At 41.9% G+C, this 20,056-nt stretch overlaps 1 protein-coding gene and 1 pseudogene across 7 annotated transcripts in view; both read right to left on the minus strand.

The window, feature by feature from the left end:
* Window positions 1-20,056, minus strand: part of tns3 (tensin 3) — a 435,511-nt gene that overhangs the window by 24,058 nt on the left and 391,397 nt on the right. For all 7 annotated transcript variants that reach the window (XM_078236646.1, XM_078236654.1, XM_078236664.1 and 4 more), the window contains one exon: window positions 2,133-2,307. In XM_078236646.1, the coding sequence (XP_078092772.1) occupies window positions 2,133-2,307 (175 nt within the window). The remainder of the gene's footprint in view (window positions 1-2,132; window positions 2,308-20,056) is intronic.
* LOC144481883 (U2 spliceosomal RNA) lies at window positions 11,816-11,920 on the minus strand (annotated as a pseudogene).

Genomic DNA, 20,056 nt, shown 5'->3' on the forward strand with positions numbered 1-20,056 from the left:
AACCAAGCTTAAATTCTCCAGCTGCTGTAATGGGATTTAAACTCATGTTGTCTCATGTTTGTCCAGGCCTCTGGTTTACCAGTACCATAACACAACCACTACACTCCTGTTTGCTAGAATAGTCATGATGTGGAGATGCCGGCATTGGACTGGGGTAAACACAGTAAGAGTCTTAACAACACCAGGTTAAAGTCCAACAGGTTAAAGTCCTGTTGGACTTTAACCTGGTGTTGTTAAAACTCTTACTGCTGGAATAGTAGCAGAGGCACAGGACTTTAATTAGAAAGCAAAAACTGGATTGTTCTTTCTCGAACAGAGAGGGGGGGGATTTAATAGCAGTGTTCAAAATCATGAGTGGCAGTGATAGGGTCAATAGGGAGAAATTGTTTCAACAGATTTTTAAAAAAAGACAGATGTGACATTTGCCCTATCTGAAAGGATGGTGGAAGCAGATTCAACAGAAACGTTTAAAACAAAAAAGGATAAGTACTTGAAGGGGAAAAGTTTGCAGGGATAGGAGAAAGAATGACAGAATGAATTAGACAGCTGTTTCAAAAACTGGCACAGCCACAAATGACCGAATGGGTTATCCCTGTGCTTGATCATTCTAAAAAATAAAGATAAGTACGATAATCTACCAGCACATATGATAGCCTGTTTGAATGATCAAATTAGGAAAAGTAGATTTGAGCTGTCATTTAATTAAGGTGTTCTTTGTGTTTATACTGTTAAATCCATTTTGTGTACGCAGGTTTTAAATCTAAACTCCAAGGGCAAAAATCTTACCTAAGAATGGTAGAGTGTTACTTCCAGCGAGAAAGCTGGCATTTTTCTTTCCAGAGAAACCAATCAGTTTTCTCAACAGATCTTGCAATACTTTGCCAAAAAAAATCAAGGGGGACTGGGTGCTCAACACGGCAGCAAAGCCCCGCTCAGAGATCAGGGCGCCATCTTTAAAGGGTGCCCCAATCATAACCTCAGTAAACCTTCCCGTCAGCCCATTACAGAGGTCTCAAGGGCCCCCCTCCCCACCCCCGATTGGAGTCGACACTCCTCTAACCTCCTCCTCCTCCTCTCCTCCTCCCCGCGGCCCACCCCACTGATCACAGGCATCTTTCCACCTTGGCATGGTGCCAACCTGTGCCAAGGTGGAAAGGGACCATACCAGGGGGCATTGCTAGGCCTCCTATCACTGTGCATTATCAAAACATTACAACAATATCTTCATCTACACATAAATCCGCAGACACCTCACAATTTACTGAGCTAGGCTAAATTCTGTCTTGTGTGAAGAAGGTGGCATGCAGAAGAAAGCACATTTCCTAATGAATTTAAATTGAGCAGAGCTTACTTGTATTTATATTAGATCAAATTATTAACCCAACTAGCTTGCATTTGGAAGTGTCAGCTCCCCATACTTGTTAAATTATTCCTGAAAAAGAGACAATCCCACTTGCTGCACATTGTCCGCCAATATTTCAACACTGTAAATACAGGCTGGTCCAGCACACCAGAACGATTCACTAATCTTCCTCACCTTTGCAGGCAACACAGAACTATGGTATAATATCCGAAAGGCTATTCTGCACTAATATCCTGGCACCAAGCTTAGTCGCATAAATGGTACAAGACTCTGCTTCAGTAAAAATATTCTCTGTAAAAATAAGCAGCATTTGAATTTTTTTTCAGGATATATGAATGGACTGAATATGTCTTTAGTGAATATCAAGAATTATAAACTCCAGAAATATCCTTCAACATTCAAGGTACTTTCTTTAACAAAAAGCTGCATCTAAGAAGCAATCCTTTTGATGTCAAAATATTTGACTGTATTTTCAAGGCTCAAAACAAACTCCACCAAGGAACAAATAATAGCTACCCTCCCAACTCCTGGTTCTGGAGAATGCAGCATCAACAGAACCAACTGCCGAGTGAAATACATCTCCATAAGAAATTTATAATATTTATTAACTTTTTAAAACTGATACCAATTAAAATGCTTCTGATTCTGGACTCATTCTTTCAATACCCCCCATAAATTAATACGACAGAAGTTACACGGCATTCTAACTGACAGCTGTTAACAGGTAAATAGGCACATACACCTGAGCGTAGTGTTTAAGATGGCCCACCTGTTTGTCCTGGGGACTTGGCTGCTGGTAGAGACAGAGCATACGGAGCCAAAAGTTCTCTGGAAAGATGGATTAGTCACTGAAGTATCACGGCTGTACAGAATAGGGCTTGCCACCACAGCGTTGTCTGATCGCACTACTGAATGGTTGATGCCTTCCATGTAACTTTGGGGTTCTGTGGAATAAAGATGCACTTGGTGTTAGGTTAATGAACTATGGTCAGTTTTACCGTCAAGTCCAACAGTATTTTACACGATGAGAAGGAATGATTGAGTTCAATACAGGATCTGGGTGTTTTAAAAGCCTGGAATCACAAGTTGCTACACCGCAGCAAGAGGCTAGTTACTAATAAACTCAGGATATGCCAGTGTCCTGATCTGGAACTTAGCCAGTTTGCACAGCTTACATTAGGTGATGTATTTACCCACTAAATTATTGGAGCATGGAACTCACTGCTTACTTGGTGATCAGCTAAGCTTCTATTCTGAAAGCCAATAATGATGCATTTTGTTCACTTAATTTCATAGAAATGTACAATACTTCTTCAGTTACTTCAGATAAATTTTGGATTGCTTTACCAGTTTGTTTGGTATTAATAACATGTCAAATCTATTTACAACAACAGTACAAGTTACCGCTCAAAGTGCTTAACCCACTTCCCAGATTTTGATTTATTCTCAGACTCTTGTGAATTCAGAAATAGCCCATGGTTCTCTATACTCTTAGAATGCTCAATACTCTGAAGTCAAATTTTACAAAATTAACTCCTTCTATAAATGTTGCAAGAGAGGGAGAACTTTTGTTTTAAATTTTCAAAACGAAAAGCCTCATCAAGCATCCAAAGAGTTAACTCACAAATACAAAGAGTCAGACATCTATCTACCTGACAAAAATCAGCATTAAGAAAAAGTAAAATCATAACTAAAGAGCATTCTTTGGAGCAAAATCTTGCAAACGTGTTGACACAAGCACAAAGACGAGATAAAGCTATCTGAAAATCAGTGTAACATGAAGACTGCCCAGATTCCTTACATAGCGAGGATAACTTGCTAACATCAGAGGCTGTCCTCCAAGAGGATTTGGAAATTGTTCAAACAGGGGCTTGCATAAGCTTGTATGTCTATTTCATATCAATTGCTTACCCTTTTATCTATGAAGATGGCAGATGTGTCTGCCTGGCTCCGAAAAGATAAAGACATGGGACAGGGACAATTATTTAGATTACGTGGAACAATTTATGGGAATCACCTAAACATTTCTTCTTATATTTGTGAATTAGAAGTAACTTTTTTTTTGTCTCCCCCGTATCCACACGACACATAGCATTTGTTCAGTATATCTTCACAGGGCCACAAAAAAATTCCACGCAGCTGGAAAGTGAACGGGCTTCTTTCCAACACTCCCTCACCACTGCAGTAAAAGCACTCACTGAATTCCATCCTTTCATGAATTTAAGAAGGGAGGAAAGGACACACCACTCTCAGTTTTGGGGAATGTACTAATTTCTAAGCTTGGCCAAACTAATGTTTGAAAGCAGTGTTCTTTCAAAAAATGGGCTCAGTCATTTATGAGCACGTCTCGAGCATAACCTAACAGTGTTATGCATCCATTTTATTACAGAACAACTTGTACAATATACTGGGGCTATGGAATTTGTCTGATTTACATCTAAGAGTGGGTCATAACCACATATGTGTAATCTTTGGGATAATTGTGCCTACCATCTTCTGAATGCAGGCATTCGCCACTATTGTGAAAACGTACTGCTGGGCTCAGCCAAATGAAACGTTCAGCCTGCCTGCAGCTGGTAAAGAATGCTGACCAGCAGTGCTGGCAATAGCCATGGTGTTACTAGCATGGCTATTTCCAAAGGAGTTTAGAAAATAAGCAACCAGGTGTCAACCGAGACATTCAAGGGGGCACTGGATTATTACTTGAATAGAAACAATGTGCAGGAGAAATGGGGAAAAGGCAGGGGAATGGTATCAAGCCATGATGCTCGTTTGGAGAGCCGGTGCAGATACAATGGGCCAAATGGCCTCCCTCTGCACTGTAACAATTTTGTGATTTTTATTGGCACCTTCAGCAAATAGTTTTTTCCCCTTCTTTTCTGCATTATGGACCTGCTGCCAAGTTGGAATATCACTATAATATAAATATGGCCCGACTCCTACCGTGTTAACTGCCATGCCCATTGGAAAAAAAGTCAATTAAGATATTTGAGTTATTGACAATTTTCCTGGATGCATTATTTTGAAAAGATTTGCATGAGTGGAGGAGAATCCCCAACAACATACTACTAGTTTCCAGTGAGGACAGCTACAATACCTTGTCACTCCTTATTTCTTGATGCTTCATTTATAATGTTAATGTAGCCTGAAGGTAGACTCAGAGCCCAGCCCTAAACCAAAGGGAGGTAGGTCAAAACTTTGGAGAGAATCTATCTCTGCTTTACCTTTGATTTACTCCACACAAGTAAATCAAAGGTGGATTTACTTTGATTTAACACTACAATGTGATGTTAACCCCTTGTAGTGTTAATTCAATGTAACAGGTATCTGATGGTTGCACTTTCAGAGCACAATGCAACTGTTAAAAGCACAACAGACACTGAAAAGCAATTTCCATGCACTATTTAAATTTATGTGCATTTGCAGCAATACTGGGAAGGAATTCTTGTTTCAAAAGATACAGCATGCAAATGACAGGAATGTGGTCACTCAAGAAGATTAATGACTGCAATTGGAAAACATGTAATTTAAGTGTGTATACACAGCTGCTCCTGCGAATAACTTTTTTTTTGAAAAACCTCAGCTGATATTTCTTATATGGATCAGTATATACCAAAAATTTCAAATCAAGACAAAAAGAATTGTTAAAGAGCAAAACCCAAATATCAAAAAGCCATTTGCCAAACTGCAAATGTTTGACTGCCCAACGTGATCTCTCAAACGCATTAAGAATTTCACCATGTTTGATTAATACAGTATAATGTTTAAAATGTGTAGGTTCCAATTGGAAGTCAACCTGCCCCACCAGCGCTGGGTAACAAGGAATGTACTATGAATGTCGCTTTGCCTATATCCTTAAAGAAGATGAAAAATATTACATAGAAATGCCTGTGCTGATACTCATCACCTTTATTAGATACTATTTAACAAGATTATAAAGTGTGAGCAAATAACATGCTAATAGCCTTTAAATAATCCAATGAATATCTGACTACAATACCTAGAAACTAATTCTTGCATTTCTCTTCCTCTTATTCATTTTTGCCCTCCTCCTTTTCACCACCATTTCTAACCACTAACTTGAAAAATATAAAACAAAATTTTGCTCAATAAGAATTGTGGACATTAACACTTTTAACCTGTTTAACTAACGTTAATGTAGTACAGGTGTCCCTCATTTAAAGTCCATTCTAATAGTACATTTTCATTTTAGCGCAGTTTGTAAATTAGGGAAGTTCCCCAAAAAGCACCGACTCCTTTTCCATCTTGATGGGGTTACGATCAATACTCAGTCTTTTTAAAAGCAAACCGCCGCTTCACTTGCTATCCCTCCCCCAAGCCCTTGCAGGGAGGGAGTGGGAAAGGGGTGACTGGTGGGAAGCAGTGAACTGGTGAGTCGGGACAGATAAGCAGTGGTTGGGAAGGCAGGAGAGGCAAGTGTTAGGTGGACAGTGGGGAGAGGCAAGTGGAGGGTCAGGAGAGGTGGCAAATAGGAGGAACAGAAGAATGAAGGGTGGCCGTCATACAGGAAAGCAGCAAGGTAGGTAGGTTGGGAGAGGGAAGCGGCGAGTGAGAGGGTCATGGAAACTAGAAGCAGGAGGAGGCCACATGGCCCTTTGAGCCTGCTCTGCCATTCATTTGATCATGGTTGATTATCGAATTCAATATTCTGATATCCCTTCCCCCCCATATCCCGTGAACCCTTTAGCCCCAAGAGCTATATCCAACGTTTTGGCCTCAACATCATTCTGTGGTAGAGAATTCCACATATTCACCATCCTCTGGGTGAAGAAATTTCTCCTCACCTCAAGTTTTAAAAGATTTACACCTTATCCTCAAACTATGACCCCTAGTTCTGGACTCCCCCACCATTGGGAACATTGGGGGTGATTCTCCCAAAAGTGCTGAATTGGTGTGAAAACCATTCTAGATCACGACTGTTTTCACAGTTCAACTTCACACACTAATCTCCCCACTCTGTGCACTGCAGAGGTCTCAACTGCAAATATCATTAAAAACTCATCCTATTCGCCTATTCGCGCCAGAGTCTGACAGCTCCAGAACTCTGTGCATGCGCAGTGGCGCCGATCTGTCAGTCTCCCCGTTTGCTGGCCAGCCCGGGACCCCCGCAGTGCTGTCCCCCCAGCCTCCCCCAGGCCCGATCGTGGCCCCCACAACAATTTCCGGCTAGCCCTGACCCCCCCCCCCCACCCCCCCCGGCCCGGAGCGCCCTGATGTCTAGCCCACTCCCCACAGCAGTGGCGATCCCCCCACCCCCCCAGCAGGGTCTCCCGCCAGTTCCCTGAATGTGGGGAGCTACTCTAAACTCCGCCGGAATGAAGTACTCCTGGCGGGGTGGGAGATTCAATCAGGATCAGCAAGTTCCTGATAATGAAATGCTAAACATATTTAAACTACATTAAAAAAAGTTTCAAATGACCTACCTCTCTTTCCACCGGTTTCCAGCGTGGTCTGGTCTCCGACTGATTTCCGGATCTCGGAGATGCGCAAGCGTTCCCAGCGCATGCGCAAATCCCGGAAAAAGGCCGACGACGCATATCGCCCAGCTCAACCCGTCAGAAAAGTTGCGGGTCGCGATGGGAGAATCGCCCCCATTCTTTCTGAATGTACCATGTCTTGTCCTGTTTGAACTTTCATGAAATCCCCTCTCACTCTTCTAAACTCCAATGAATATAACTCTAACCGACTTAGTCTCTCCTCATATGACTGACCCGCCATCCCAGGAATCAGCCTGGTAAACCTTCACTGTACTCTTCTATAGCATGGACATCCTTCCTCAGATAAGAATACCAAAACTGCACACAATACTCCAGGTGTGGCCTCACCAATGCCCTATACAATTGCAGCAAACCATCCCTATCCCTATGTTCAAATCCTCTCGCTATGAAGACGAACATACCATTTGCCTTCATTACTGCCTGCTGTACTTGCGTGCTTACTTTCAGTGACTGATGCACAAGGACACCAAGGTCTCGCCGAGTAACCAAGGGAGGAAAGCAGCAAGCAGATATGTCGGGAGAGGGAACTGGCGAGTGACAGGTTCGAAAGAGGGAAGCAGTAACTGGCGAGTGAGGTTCGAAAGAGGGAGAATCGAGGACGGAAGTGGTGAATGGGAAGGTTGGGCGATGGGAGCAGGGAGCAAGAGTGTCAAAAGATGGAAGCGGCAAGTGGGAGAGTCAGAAGAGGGAAGCAGCAAATGGTGGGGGGGGGGGGGGTCATGGAGGAAAGCAGTGAGCAAGTAGGCTGGGGTAGGTTAGTAGCAAGCAGGAGGGAGAAGCTGCAAGTGGGGGTGTTTGGAAGAAGGAAGTTGTGAGAGGGAATGCGGCGAATGAGAGGGTCAGGGGAGAGACGAGCAGGAGAGAATCAACGGCTGAGCTGAGGAGTCAGGGGAAGGAAGTGGTGATTAGGCAGGAAGTGATGAGCAGAATTTAAATAAGAAGTTAATAATTTAGCAAGAGTTAGTAAGTTGAGATGATTTGTGGGCCAATTAGGTTCAAGGCAGCCAATAAGTTTTCAACATAAAAATTACAAGTCAGGAATACAACCTCCCCTTATTAGATGTTTTCCTATGCGGCAATAATTTTCATTTAGCACATCGTTTTCTTGCTAAACAAGGCATAACTGTACAACTCTAATATGAAAATGCTGCAACTCTTCAATCCAGTTTTACAATTCAGTTGCTGAGCTCAGATTGACACACAGGGTCTTCCATGAATTTTGTTCAACAGTTTCCCCTTGCGAGTTGCATCAGGACTGAAACAAGTTATTTAAAAGCAATTCTACATGTAACCTTGCTTCCTCTGAGGTTTTTTGTCTTATTCATTCTAATCAGCTCTTGATAGCAGAAGCTTTTCTTGTAATTTCAGCCATTCATGATAAGCTTCCTGTGCACATGATTTCACTTTTCCTCTACTCTAATTAGATGGAGTATGAGACAGGATATGATTAGAGCTCTAGAGTGGAAACTATTCTCCTCGGTCCCAAATTCACCCTATTTACATGTCAGGAAAAGCTAGGAGACCAAAAGCAATTCATTATACTCTGAAGCAGATTTTTTCAATGACAGCAAACATGGATATAGATTAATAATAGGAAAATTGCACTGTTGCCAACTTGGTGATATTAAAAAGACTGTCTCATTTGAAAGCAAACAGAGCCCCTGGTGATTTACCTTTGGTATTACCAGCTCCCACCGATAGGAATGAAAGACAACAGAAATATCTGGAAATACCGTTAGACAGAGACTGGAGAAAGTCCATCAGAAACTGTTTCAGGTCGAATACCATTCCTTTCATCAAAGAATCCCTACAGCACAGAAGGAGGCCATTCAGCCCATTCAGCCTGCACCAACAACAATTCCACCTGTAACCCAGCGTATATACCCTGCTAGTCCCCCTGACACCAAGGGGCAATTTAGCACGGCCAATCAATCTAATCCACACATCTTTTGGACTGTGGGAGGGAACTGGAGCACCCGGAGGAAACCCACGCAGACACTGGGAGAACTGACAACTCCACACAGAAAGTCGCCCCAAGGCCGGAGTTGAACCCGGATCCTGGCGCTGAGAGGCAGCATTGTGCCACTTAGGACTGGAAGCTATTTTAAAAAAGCATTAAAAGAATTAACAGGGCAATGGACCAGAGGTCTTGATGACGTGAAGTGATATTCAGAGACAAAAGGGGACCATAATTAGTAAATAAGAGACATATATGAACCATAGAGAATGTATGAATAGCTAATGGGTATAGGTAGAAACAGTACCATGAAAAAGTGGCTGGGTGGAGCACGAGGGGTCGAGGTCACCCAGTCAGTAGTGTGCTAAAATGTGACCCAAGTAACAGCCTGTTCTCTCCTCTTATCCTTGGAAATGCCAGCTAACTACAATCAGAGGTGTTTAGAGGATTGTAAAATACCAAGAAAGATAAAGAGCAGCTTCTTGTGTTTATATCAAGCTGCAATGTAACAGTGCAGAAAGCAAAGACACAGAGAGGGAGTGTGGTGAAAAACTGAATCTGTAAGCAATAAGGAGCTCAGGATCACATTTACACACAGACTGAAGGTGTTCAACAAAGACACCATCTAACCTGTATTTTGCTCCCCCGACGCAGAAGAGGCAGTAAAATGAACAGCAAATACAGTTCCCCAGGTTTGAGAAATACATTACATGGTAAATTGCTATCTCACACAAAGGGTTTCTGGGGCCCTCTGGTTTGAGAGGTGAACAGACATGAATGAACCTATCACTCTGCATGGGAGAGCTTGCCTGTCTCTGGGGTCACGCACGTTGCCTCATTTCTATTACAGGAGCGCCTCCGGAGACAGTTACTGCAATATAAATGGAGTATTATAGAGGAATTTTGTGGAAAGTTGCCAATGACCCAAGCATGTCCTAGCTACCCTCAGGAATGTGCTCAGCTGTTACTGCTTCAGTATGTGGCCTCAGTATATCTGCATGTTAAAAACAGAGCTATCAATGCGTCTCCAGATCATGCAAAGAGTATTAGTTCACCAGAATAAAGCAACCAAACAAATTTCAATACCACACAAGTCTCCAAAACACTGAAAACCTTTTGTTCTAACATACATGGAGCCCTTTAAGAAGCATTTCCAGAAATCTCCGGATCCTACAAGCATATGGCAAAGATGTCTGCAAGCAGCTTGCAAATTCAACACTTCTACTATAAATGCATTCCAGTTACACCCTCAATGCATTTAAAACTTCCTCTGTATATTAGCAAACAGACAAGGCGTGCTTGCAAGCACAAAGCTCCACTCGAGTAATCTGCTCACATTCTACAGATAGTGTTTCAGTGCCAGCCTGTTTACTTGCAGATTGCTAAATATCTAAGGATTTGGTTAAAAACAATAGATATCAGTCTGAAACCACAGTTTACCTGCCAATTGAAGTAGTCATGATGGAAAACTTTCATAACAGCAGCTATTTGATGAATGTGTTGAAATGCTGCAATTTTACAAGAGCCAAAAGAGTATTTTGGCTTGCTGCTTCGTCTGCCAGATTTCAGTTTAAAAGCAACACAGCAGGAACACCACATACAGAAACTGTGACTTCATTCAAGAGATTATCCAGTCTCAGTTTTCCGTTCTTTCTTACTTACAGTCTGTAATAAACCCAGTACCAAAGCAAAACTTCCGCAAACACTGGAAAGAGGAGAGTGCAGGGGCTACGTTCTAAATGAAGATGTTTGGTCAGCGACAGCTTAATCCACTCTGCCCATACGGAAAATAATTCAACAATTGTTTCTGCTAAATTTGACTTCTCACAGCCACAGCGAGCCTGTTCATTCAGTGTATTCATGCTCTAACTGGAGCCTCATTTACATTCAACTTTTAACTCACACAGCAGCTTTGTTTTGCACCCTCCCAATCTGCTTCTACCCAATGAAGAAGTACTAGCAAATGTCAAAGGTCAAAGTGCCCCTCAGGACAAATACTTTGTGCACATTTTCTTCACTGCCCAAAGGTACACAATCCTTAAGTGCTTCCACTGTTAAACTGGCTTTTGTGGAAGAGACATGTACCATGTTGAAATGCAGAAAGCAACTGGTATCATATTTTAGATTATATTGGCTTGCAGTATTCATAACCTTGGGCAAATGAAGTTTCAAAGTCAGTAATGACTGAGTCAAAAATAAAACAAAAAGCTTTCAGGTCACACCACCGATCAGCTGAAATATTGTTCGTTTTCAACAGTCGCCACACATCTGTTGCAGGCTCAGGAAACCGATGAGCGAATCAGGAAAAAAATTGTTTAAAAAAAAACACAATTGACAAGGACAAGCTTGTAACATAATTAAACATCCTGATTGCTTGAAAAAGTTACATTACGTCATCCTTCAAATGCAGCTCATGAATGAAAGTAAGCCATCAGTAAATTATTCATGTTCAATCCATATTTTTAACGATATTTTGGATGTTTTTTTTCTCCTTGCCTCTCTTTATCCATCTTCCTCTAGGGATGGATGTGAAGGATCCCATGGCAGGGTTTATTAGCAGTGTGCTGGCCAATATTTAATTCTCAATCAACACCACAAAAACAGACTATCTGGCCATTATTACCATTGCATTTTGCGGGAGTTTGCAGTGCGCAAAATTTGATTTGATTTATTGTCACATGTATTAGTATACAGTGAAAAATATTGTTTCTTGCACGCTATACAGACAAGGCACACCATTCATGGAGAAGGAAAGGAGAGAGTGCAGAATGTACTGTTACAGTCTTTTTTTAAAATACTTTTCCAACTCAATCAAATCAAGTCCAATTCAGAGTCCCAACAAGTTGAGACATTTCCGATCCAAGCTGACAAGACAGGGCCTCCACTCCTGTCTTGGGCCTGATCTACATGAGCAGACTCACCTCCTCCAAGGCTTGATCTCATTTGCATCTTAGCCAAAAGGCCGATGTCGCTTTTAGAAATTGCTTCAAATGAAGCTTAAATGTAACCTAATGACCTCAACCCAAGCGCAGCATCCTATCCATACTACACTTGATCTTAGCCAAAAGGCCAAGAAGCGATAGTCTTAGCTAGGGTGTAGAGAAAGATCAACTTAATGCGAGGTGGGTCCATTCAGAAGTCTGATGGCAGCAGGGAACGAGTTGTTCTTAAGTCAGTTGGTATGTGTCCTCAGACTTTTGTATCCTTTTCCCGACGGAAGAAGGTGAAAGAGAGGATGTCCGGGGTATGTGGGGTACTTGATTATGCTGGCTGTTTTTCTGAGGCAGTGGAAAGTGTAGACAGACTCAATGGGTAGGAGGCTTTTGCTGCTTCATTTGCTGCTTAATTTCTTGAATTACAATAGTGGTTACACTTCAAAAGTTTTCATTGGTTGTAAAACACTTTCAAGCGTCAGGTAGTCTTTAAAGGCACTATATAAATGCAAATTTTTCTTTCTTAAAAGCTCTGCTCCACTGTAAGTAGTCCCAGTATCTCAAGTCTCTGTTCCACCTATAGTTTCCCATCCCTTAGGTCATCCTCGTGAACCTATGCTGCACACTCTCTTGTGGCTTTCAATGTGGGAATTTCCAAAACAGTATTCTATGCCTGGTACAATGTTGTAAGGTCTTCCTCATGTAGAAGAAGAGAATGCGAAACTCAAGATTGGGAGAACTAAATTACATCAAAGGTTATGGTAAGGCTTTTGATGCAGTGGCATGAGATTCTGAAGCAGAGAACTGTGGGGAGAGAGTTTGGAAGAACAGCAGCATTGTGCCTGAACGATCAGTTACTGATTGTGGAGTTGCTGAAGTAGGCATTCATGCTTAGTGAAAAATGCAAGTACCACCATATGGTAGCGAATGATTGGGGTCAGTATGCTGCTGTGTTTATACAAATTATATTGAGCAATTATGAAAATGACTACAAAGCCTCAAGACTGACTAAATTCTCTAGCATTGGTGCATTTCCATGGGAAAGGCTAGGGAAGCATTTTGCAGTGATGTGAATAGAAGTAAACAATTTAATTTAAATTTCTGAGATTAGTTTAATATTTTTAAGCAGAGTTGCAAGCACAGATCTGTATGGATGCAGGGAGTAAAAAAAATCTACATAAGCTAGAGTTGAAGGGATGGGCTTAATGAAAATGCAGCATCATAGTGACAAAAATATTAAAAGCCTCTAAAAAGGCTTTAGAAATCTTTCAACCAATTAGCACCATTTGTTAAAACTGAAGGGAAGGAAACAAGTGACAAGCAAAATGCACACAAAGAAAACTCAGGTTAGATTCTTTTTTATTCAATCGTGGTACATGGGCGTCGCTGGCTGGCCAAAAGTTATTGCCCATCCCTAGTTGCCCTTGAGAAGGTGGTGGTGAGCTGCCTTCTTGAATCACTGCAGTCCACGTGCTGTGGGTTGACCCACAATGCCGATAGAGAGGGAATTCCAGGATTTTGACCCAGTGACTGTGAGGGAACGTTGATATATTTCCAATTCAGAATGGTGAGCGACTTGGAGGAGAACTTGCAGGTGGTGTTGTCCCCATGTACTGCAGTCCTTGTTCTTCCAGATGGAAGAGGTCATGGGTTTGGAAGGTGCTGTCTAAGAATCGTTGGTGAATTGCTGCAGTGCATCTTGTAGATAGTACACGCTGCTGCTACTGAGCGTCGGTGGTGGAGGGAGTGGATATTTGTGGATGTGGGTGTCAATCAAGTGGGCTGCTTTGTCATGAATGGTGTCAAGCTTCTTGAGTATTGCTGGAGCTGCACCCATCCAGTCAAGTGGGGAGTATTCCATCACACTCCTGACTTGTGCCTTGTAGTTGGTGGACAGGCTTTGGTCAGTCAGGAGGTGAGCTACTTGCCGCAGTATTCCGAGCCACTGACCAACTCTTGTAGACACTGTGTTTACGTGGCGAGTCCAGTTGAGTTTCTGGTCAATGGTAACCCCAAGGATGTTGACAGTCGGGGATTCAGTGATGGTTACACCATTGAATATCAAGGATTGGTGGTTAGAGTGTCTCTTATTGGTGATGGTCATTGCCTGGCATTTGTGTGCCGCTATACAGACAAGGCACACCATTCATAGAGAAGAAAAGGAGAAGGTGCAGAATGTACTGTTACAGTCTTAGCTAGGGTGTAGAGAAAGATCAACTTAGTGCGAGTTAGGTCCATTCAAAAGTCTGAAGGCAGCAGGGAACGAGTTGTTCTTAAGTCAGTTGGTATGTGTCCTCAGACTTTTGAGAACCCAACCTGGGAAAAAGAAATCCAAAGTCAGGATTTCCATTCCAGGGGTGCGAGGAGACGTAGAGCAGGGAGGCTGGATTAGAAGATGGACCTGGCCCTCTGGAACAAGTGCAGAGGCTATCGGGTGCAGAGACAAGCTGGCTGAAATTAAGGCCTGTGTTCTAGCACTGTGTATAAGATTGAAAAAAACTCTCTACTGCCCTTGACTCAGCCCCCCCCCCCCCCCCACACAGACACTCCACACAGACACTCCACATACCTCACCTGTCCCACCATTTCCACCTTATGCCCTCCACCCTTTCCCATAAGCACCATCAGAACCCACCCCCATGCCAACATACACACTTACACTCACCCTCCATGGACCCCATACCCACTGTATCCACTGTACCCACCCCGATTGACCCCCCAGACCCTCTATGCCAAACTATGTCTCCCATTCATTCCTATGGCCCTTTTAGCCCATATACCAACTTGGTGCCAGTTCACGTCAACCAATGCCCCCTACTCATCACACTTTACCCTCTGTACCAACTCCCCTAGCATCCACCACTGACTAACCTGAGGGCTTATACTGACATAAAATAACATCTGTTAATAGTGTGACTGTTAAAAAAGCACTGACTGATTTAAAAATCAACTAATCTCTTATGAACTCAAACATTTCACTAAATTCTTAATCCCATCCCTTATGAAAATAACATTTCACTTAAATATACTTAATCTCTTATGAAAGCATCTCTAAACTATAACCACTTAGCACTGTCAATCAAACAGCTCATTTAACAGGTACACCCCTTTGATTATGTTAGGTTGAAAATCAGTCATGCAGCACAAACCCTATAATGAAAGCCCTCAGGCTTATGTTAGAGTGAAATCGCCAGTGTGCTTTTTAAAAAAAATAAACTTTTAAAAAATTTAACAACCAACAAATTAGATCCTTTGACAGTGTTGACAATTCCAGTGAGATTTAGCAGTTTTTGACATCCTGACAGACCTTTGATAGCTTGGCAATTCTTGGACAGCTTTAACAGTGCCAATGCGTTTAAGTACTTTTTACACACTTTCATGTCTACTTCTAACAATCCCAAAGGGCACCCGACCTCTCCAAAAGGCATCCCAGGACCATATCCAGAGGGATTCCATACCTCTCCAAAAGGATACCCTGGGTTCAGATTTACTCCTACCAGGTCTAATCTGCACACTTTGGCTTTCTCATCAAAATTACACCAATAGAGACAGCTTCTGATCTCTATCCCCTGGGCCGGATGGGATTTATCCTAGGATTCTCTGGGAGGCTAGGGAGGAGATTGCAGAGCCTTTGGCTTTGATCTTTATGTCGTCATTGTCTACAGGAATAGTGCCAGAAGACTGGAGGATAGCAAATGTTGTCCCCTTGTTCAAGAAGGGGAGTAGAGACAACCCTGGTAATTATAGACCAGTGAGCCTTACTTCTGTTGTGGGCAAAGTTTTGGAAAGGATTATAAGAGATAGGATTTATAATGATCGAGAAAGGAATAATTTGATTAGGGATAGTCAACACGGTTTTGTGAAGGGTAGGTCGTGCCTCACAAACCTTATTGAGTTCTTTGAGAAGGTGACCAAAGAGGTGGATAAGGGTAAAGCAGTTGATGTGGTGTATATGGATTTCAGCAAAGCGTTTGATAAGGTTCCCCATGGTAGGCTATTGCAGAAAATACGGAGGCATGGGACTGAGGGTGATTTAGCGGTTTGGATCAGAAATTGGCTAGCTGTAAGAAGACAGAGGGTGGTGGTTGATGGGAAACGTTCATCCTGGAGTTCAGTTACTAGTGGTGTACCGCAAGGATCTGTTTTGGGGCCACTGCTGTTTGTCATTTTTATAAATGACCTGGATGAGGGCGTAGAAGGATGGTTTAGTAAATTTGCGGATGGCATTAAAGTCGGTGGAGTTGTGGACAGTGCGGAAGGGTGTTGCAGGTTACAGAGGGACATAGATAAGCTGCAGAGCTGGGCCGAGAGGTGGCAAATGGAGTTTAATGCGGAAAAGTGAGAGGTGATTCACTTTGGAAGGAGTAACAGGAATACAGAGTACTGGGCTAATGGCAAGATACTTGGTAGTGTGGATGAGCAGAGAGATCTCGGTGTCCATGTGCATAGATCCCTGAAAGTTGGCACCCAGGTTGATAGGGTTGTTAAGAAGGCGTACAGTGTGTTAGCTTTTATTGGTAGAGGGATTGAGTTTTGGAGCCATGAGGTCATGTTGCAGCTGTACAAAACTCTGGTGTGGCTGCACTTGGAGTATTGCGTACAGTTCTGGTCGCCTCATTATAGGAAGCATGTGGAAGCATTGGAAAGGGTGCAGAGGAGATTTACCAGGATGTTGCCTGGTATGGTGGGGAGGTCTTATGAGGAAAGGCTGAGGGACTTGAGGCTGTTTTCGTTAGAGAGAAGGTTAAGAGGTGACTTAATAGAGGCATACAAGATGATCAGAGGATTAGATAGGGTGGACAGTGAGAGCCTTTTTCCTCAGATGGTGATGGCTAGCACGAGGGGACATAGCTTTAAATTGAGGGGTGATAGATATAGGACAGATGTCAGAGGTAGGTTCTTTACTCAGAGAGTAGAAAGGGCGTGGAATGCCCTGCCTGCAACAGTAGTGGACTCGCCAACATTAAGGGCATTTAAATGGTCATTGGATAAACATATGGATGATATTGGAATAGTGTAGGTTAGATGGGCTTTAGATTGGTTTCACAGGTCGGCGCAACATCGAGGGTCGAAGTGCCTGTACTGCGCTGTAATGTTCTATGTTCTATGCACAGCTGGCCCTGTGAACCATGGATGCACGATTTAGAACACTCCCTCACTCTTCCCCCTTCCCTCAATGAAAATGGTGGAGGTCGGCTTTGCGGGTGGGACTTATAGATTCAATCCACGGCTGGCATTTTCACACATTGAGTATTCTGGCCTCAAAGTCTACAGTTATGTGATAGCAAAACATTCAAACTTCTGTTAGAGGACTGCTAAAGTGCAGGTAGTGCTAAACGAGGTAATGACCCACTGCACTACCAGAGATCAGCATTGTAGCATGCCTTTAAGGTGGGAGAACAAAGTTGCACACCAAGGTGACCATTGCTGTCACCTGCATGTGACAGCCCTAAGCAGCCTGGTAGTAGCTGCAGGTGTCCTTGCAGGACATAGCCTAATTCTACATCTGCCTCTTTGTTGACCTGCACCCTATGAAGAACGTTGCCCACAGTTACAGTCATGTAGATGTAGCCAGGACTGCAGGTATGGTTGGCAGCATCTAGGTGCAGTCAATCAGGATACAACCATCCTTAGATATCCTCCTTCATGCCATGACATACAATGAATAGGGAAACTTCAACATTCGAGTTAAGCAAGCAATCCTGTTTGTGGTGCTCATGAGCTTCTTATCCCAGCAGCAACTGGAGTCTCCATATGATGAACAATATGCCAAAGTGAGAAATGCTCAACTCTAACTGCAGATGTGTGGATGCAAACAGGTAAATAAAGAGCACTTCTCTTGTAGACTCTCCTTGCTTGGTATGCCTTGGTATCTTTCTCTTCTGTTTCCAAATAGTTCAGATTGGTTTTGCATGGAAAGCCCTCATGTCAACAATGGTGCTGAGTAGTTAGTGTATTTTGAAACAATTAGCATAAAATCTCTCAGGAACCTCACTACTGATAATAAAGAATTATAAATTGACTGAAGAACACTACTTTTAACATCTGGGTGCCCTTTCCATGACCTTCCATACACTTATTACCAAACAATCTTGAAAACCCTAATGAATGATTTAGAAACAACATCTTTTACAAACATCTGGAAATGGTGCGCATGTTCCTGCCTGAAGTTAACATTAAAATGGGGCTCCCATCTGTTTTAGGTGGACACTTAGCACACCATCAATCTCTGCCCTGAAAAGGCTACCTAATATAAAATAGGAAAAGATGCGACGTTACGGATCTCAGCTTACTTTGATGATTGTGAGTATCTGACTTCTCAGAAATTCTAGGCTCGCTAAGGTATGGTGTTTCGATGGAACACAGGATGGGCTTCATGAGTCAGTGATTTACAATGACAGCTTATATGGGTCAGGAAATGTGAATTAATGTAGTGTAGAATATAAAAAACTCAAATTCAATGGAGACAGACAGTAGTTACCTGTGGTTAAAAAAAGCTGCCAACACATGTTAATGAGACTAAACATCTTACAGTACTCAGAAACCGTTTCAACAGCAAAGTTAAAACAAATGTCTACATGTCACTTTTGTTCCAAAATAATTAAAATTCAGGTATATTTAAGTAAAAAATGCAAACAGAAATTCAGAAATAACAGCTCAGTAGCTGGGACTATTCAGCCGCTTACGCCAACGGGATCTTCCGGTCCTACCGACGGCACACCGCCGCCGCGGGTTTAATAGCGCTGAGGGGGGTACTCAACAAGAAATCAAAAAAAAAGACTATGACAATAAAATAAAGTAAAAAAATTAAAATAATTCATTTTAATTAGCATTCATAATTCGATAATTTTAATAATTTGAAAAGATAAAAACATAACTTAAAGCTTAATAATATTTGGAGCCTTTACTGACTGGCAAGTAAAGGCTCCAAACATTTCTACGTTTTAAGTTATGTTTTTATCTTTTCAAATTATTAAAATTACCACTAGCCATGGCCGGATGCCAGTAGATTGGGGGAAAATCCCATCCAGCGAACACCTTTGTCTCAGTAACCTGGAGACAGAAATTCTTTCACTGGATATATTGCAGTATTAAATCGTAAGATGCATATCCGGGAGCGCACACTGCCAAATGCATACTAATGGAAGTTGATTAAGCCAAAGGCCAGCAGTTCCAATCAGTTAGAGAGATGGGTGGGTGCGGAGGCTTCAGTACTGTTCATTTGGTGGGATTCCCACTGATCAAAAACTAAAACTTTAACTGTTACTGTTTTGCTTTGCTGTTCTGTATGATCTGCATACTTCAATTTGTAGCCTTTAATGGGCATAAGCCCAAATGAAGTAAATAATTGGACCTGCTATTCTATCTTGTTTGCAACAATTTTAAATAAATTAAGGGTGTTTAGATTTTACCCATGTTAACTGTTACCAGCAAGATATTTCTATATCGGTAAATCCTGGACCCTATTCTTTGATTGCCATATGCACCTAGAGTCATAGTCATCGGGGTTTACAGCATGGAAACAGGCCCTTCGGCCCAACTTGTCCATGCCACCCTTTTTTTAAAAAAACCCCTAAGCTAGTCCCAATTGCCTGCATTTGGCCCATATCCCTCTATACCCATCGTACCCATGTAACTGTCTAAGTGCTTTTTAAAAGACAAAATTGTACCCGCCTCTACTACTACCTCTGGCATCATGTTCCAGACGCTCACTTGTAAGTCAATCTCATAAAAAATCAAATTCATGATTTTTGGCCAAAAAATGCTACTGTTTCATATACCTTGTGTAAAAGGTGACTCTAGTTTTTTTTCAGAGAATCAATGTCCAAAATTTTCAGAAGCAAAATATGATTCTGGAGATGTTAATGATTCAATTTCATTGTAAATGTATAAATAGTAATGAAAATGAGCATCGGTAAGTAAAGGCTCCAAACAATTCTACATTTTAAGTTAGGTTTTTATCTTTTCAAATTATTAAAATTATTGAATTATGAACGCTAATTAAAATGATTTTTAAAAACTTTATTCCAATGTTGTGGTTTTTTTTGGTTTTCACTTGGAACGCAGATCATGTACAATGTCAACCTATTGAAAATATTACCCAAGTAAGTAAATCCCATGACCTCTGACCCAAAAACAAATGGTCTAAAATAAAATGTAACTTTTATACTAGTATATCAGACTTATCATCTGATTTTGTTGGAAAACTAATGGGCTAATTTGTTTAGTCCCTTTTTGCTAAAATTGTAATTTTTATAGAAAGAAACAGGAAATGAATAATTTC

This window comes from Mustelus asterias, chromosome 2 (genome assembly GCF_964213995.1).
Source record: "Mustelus asterias chromosome 2, sMusAst1.hap1.1, whole genome shotgun sequence".
Classification (NCBI taxonomy): domain Eukaryota; kingdom Metazoa; phylum Chordata; class Chondrichthyes; order Carcharhiniformes; family Triakidae; genus Mustelus; species Mustelus asterias.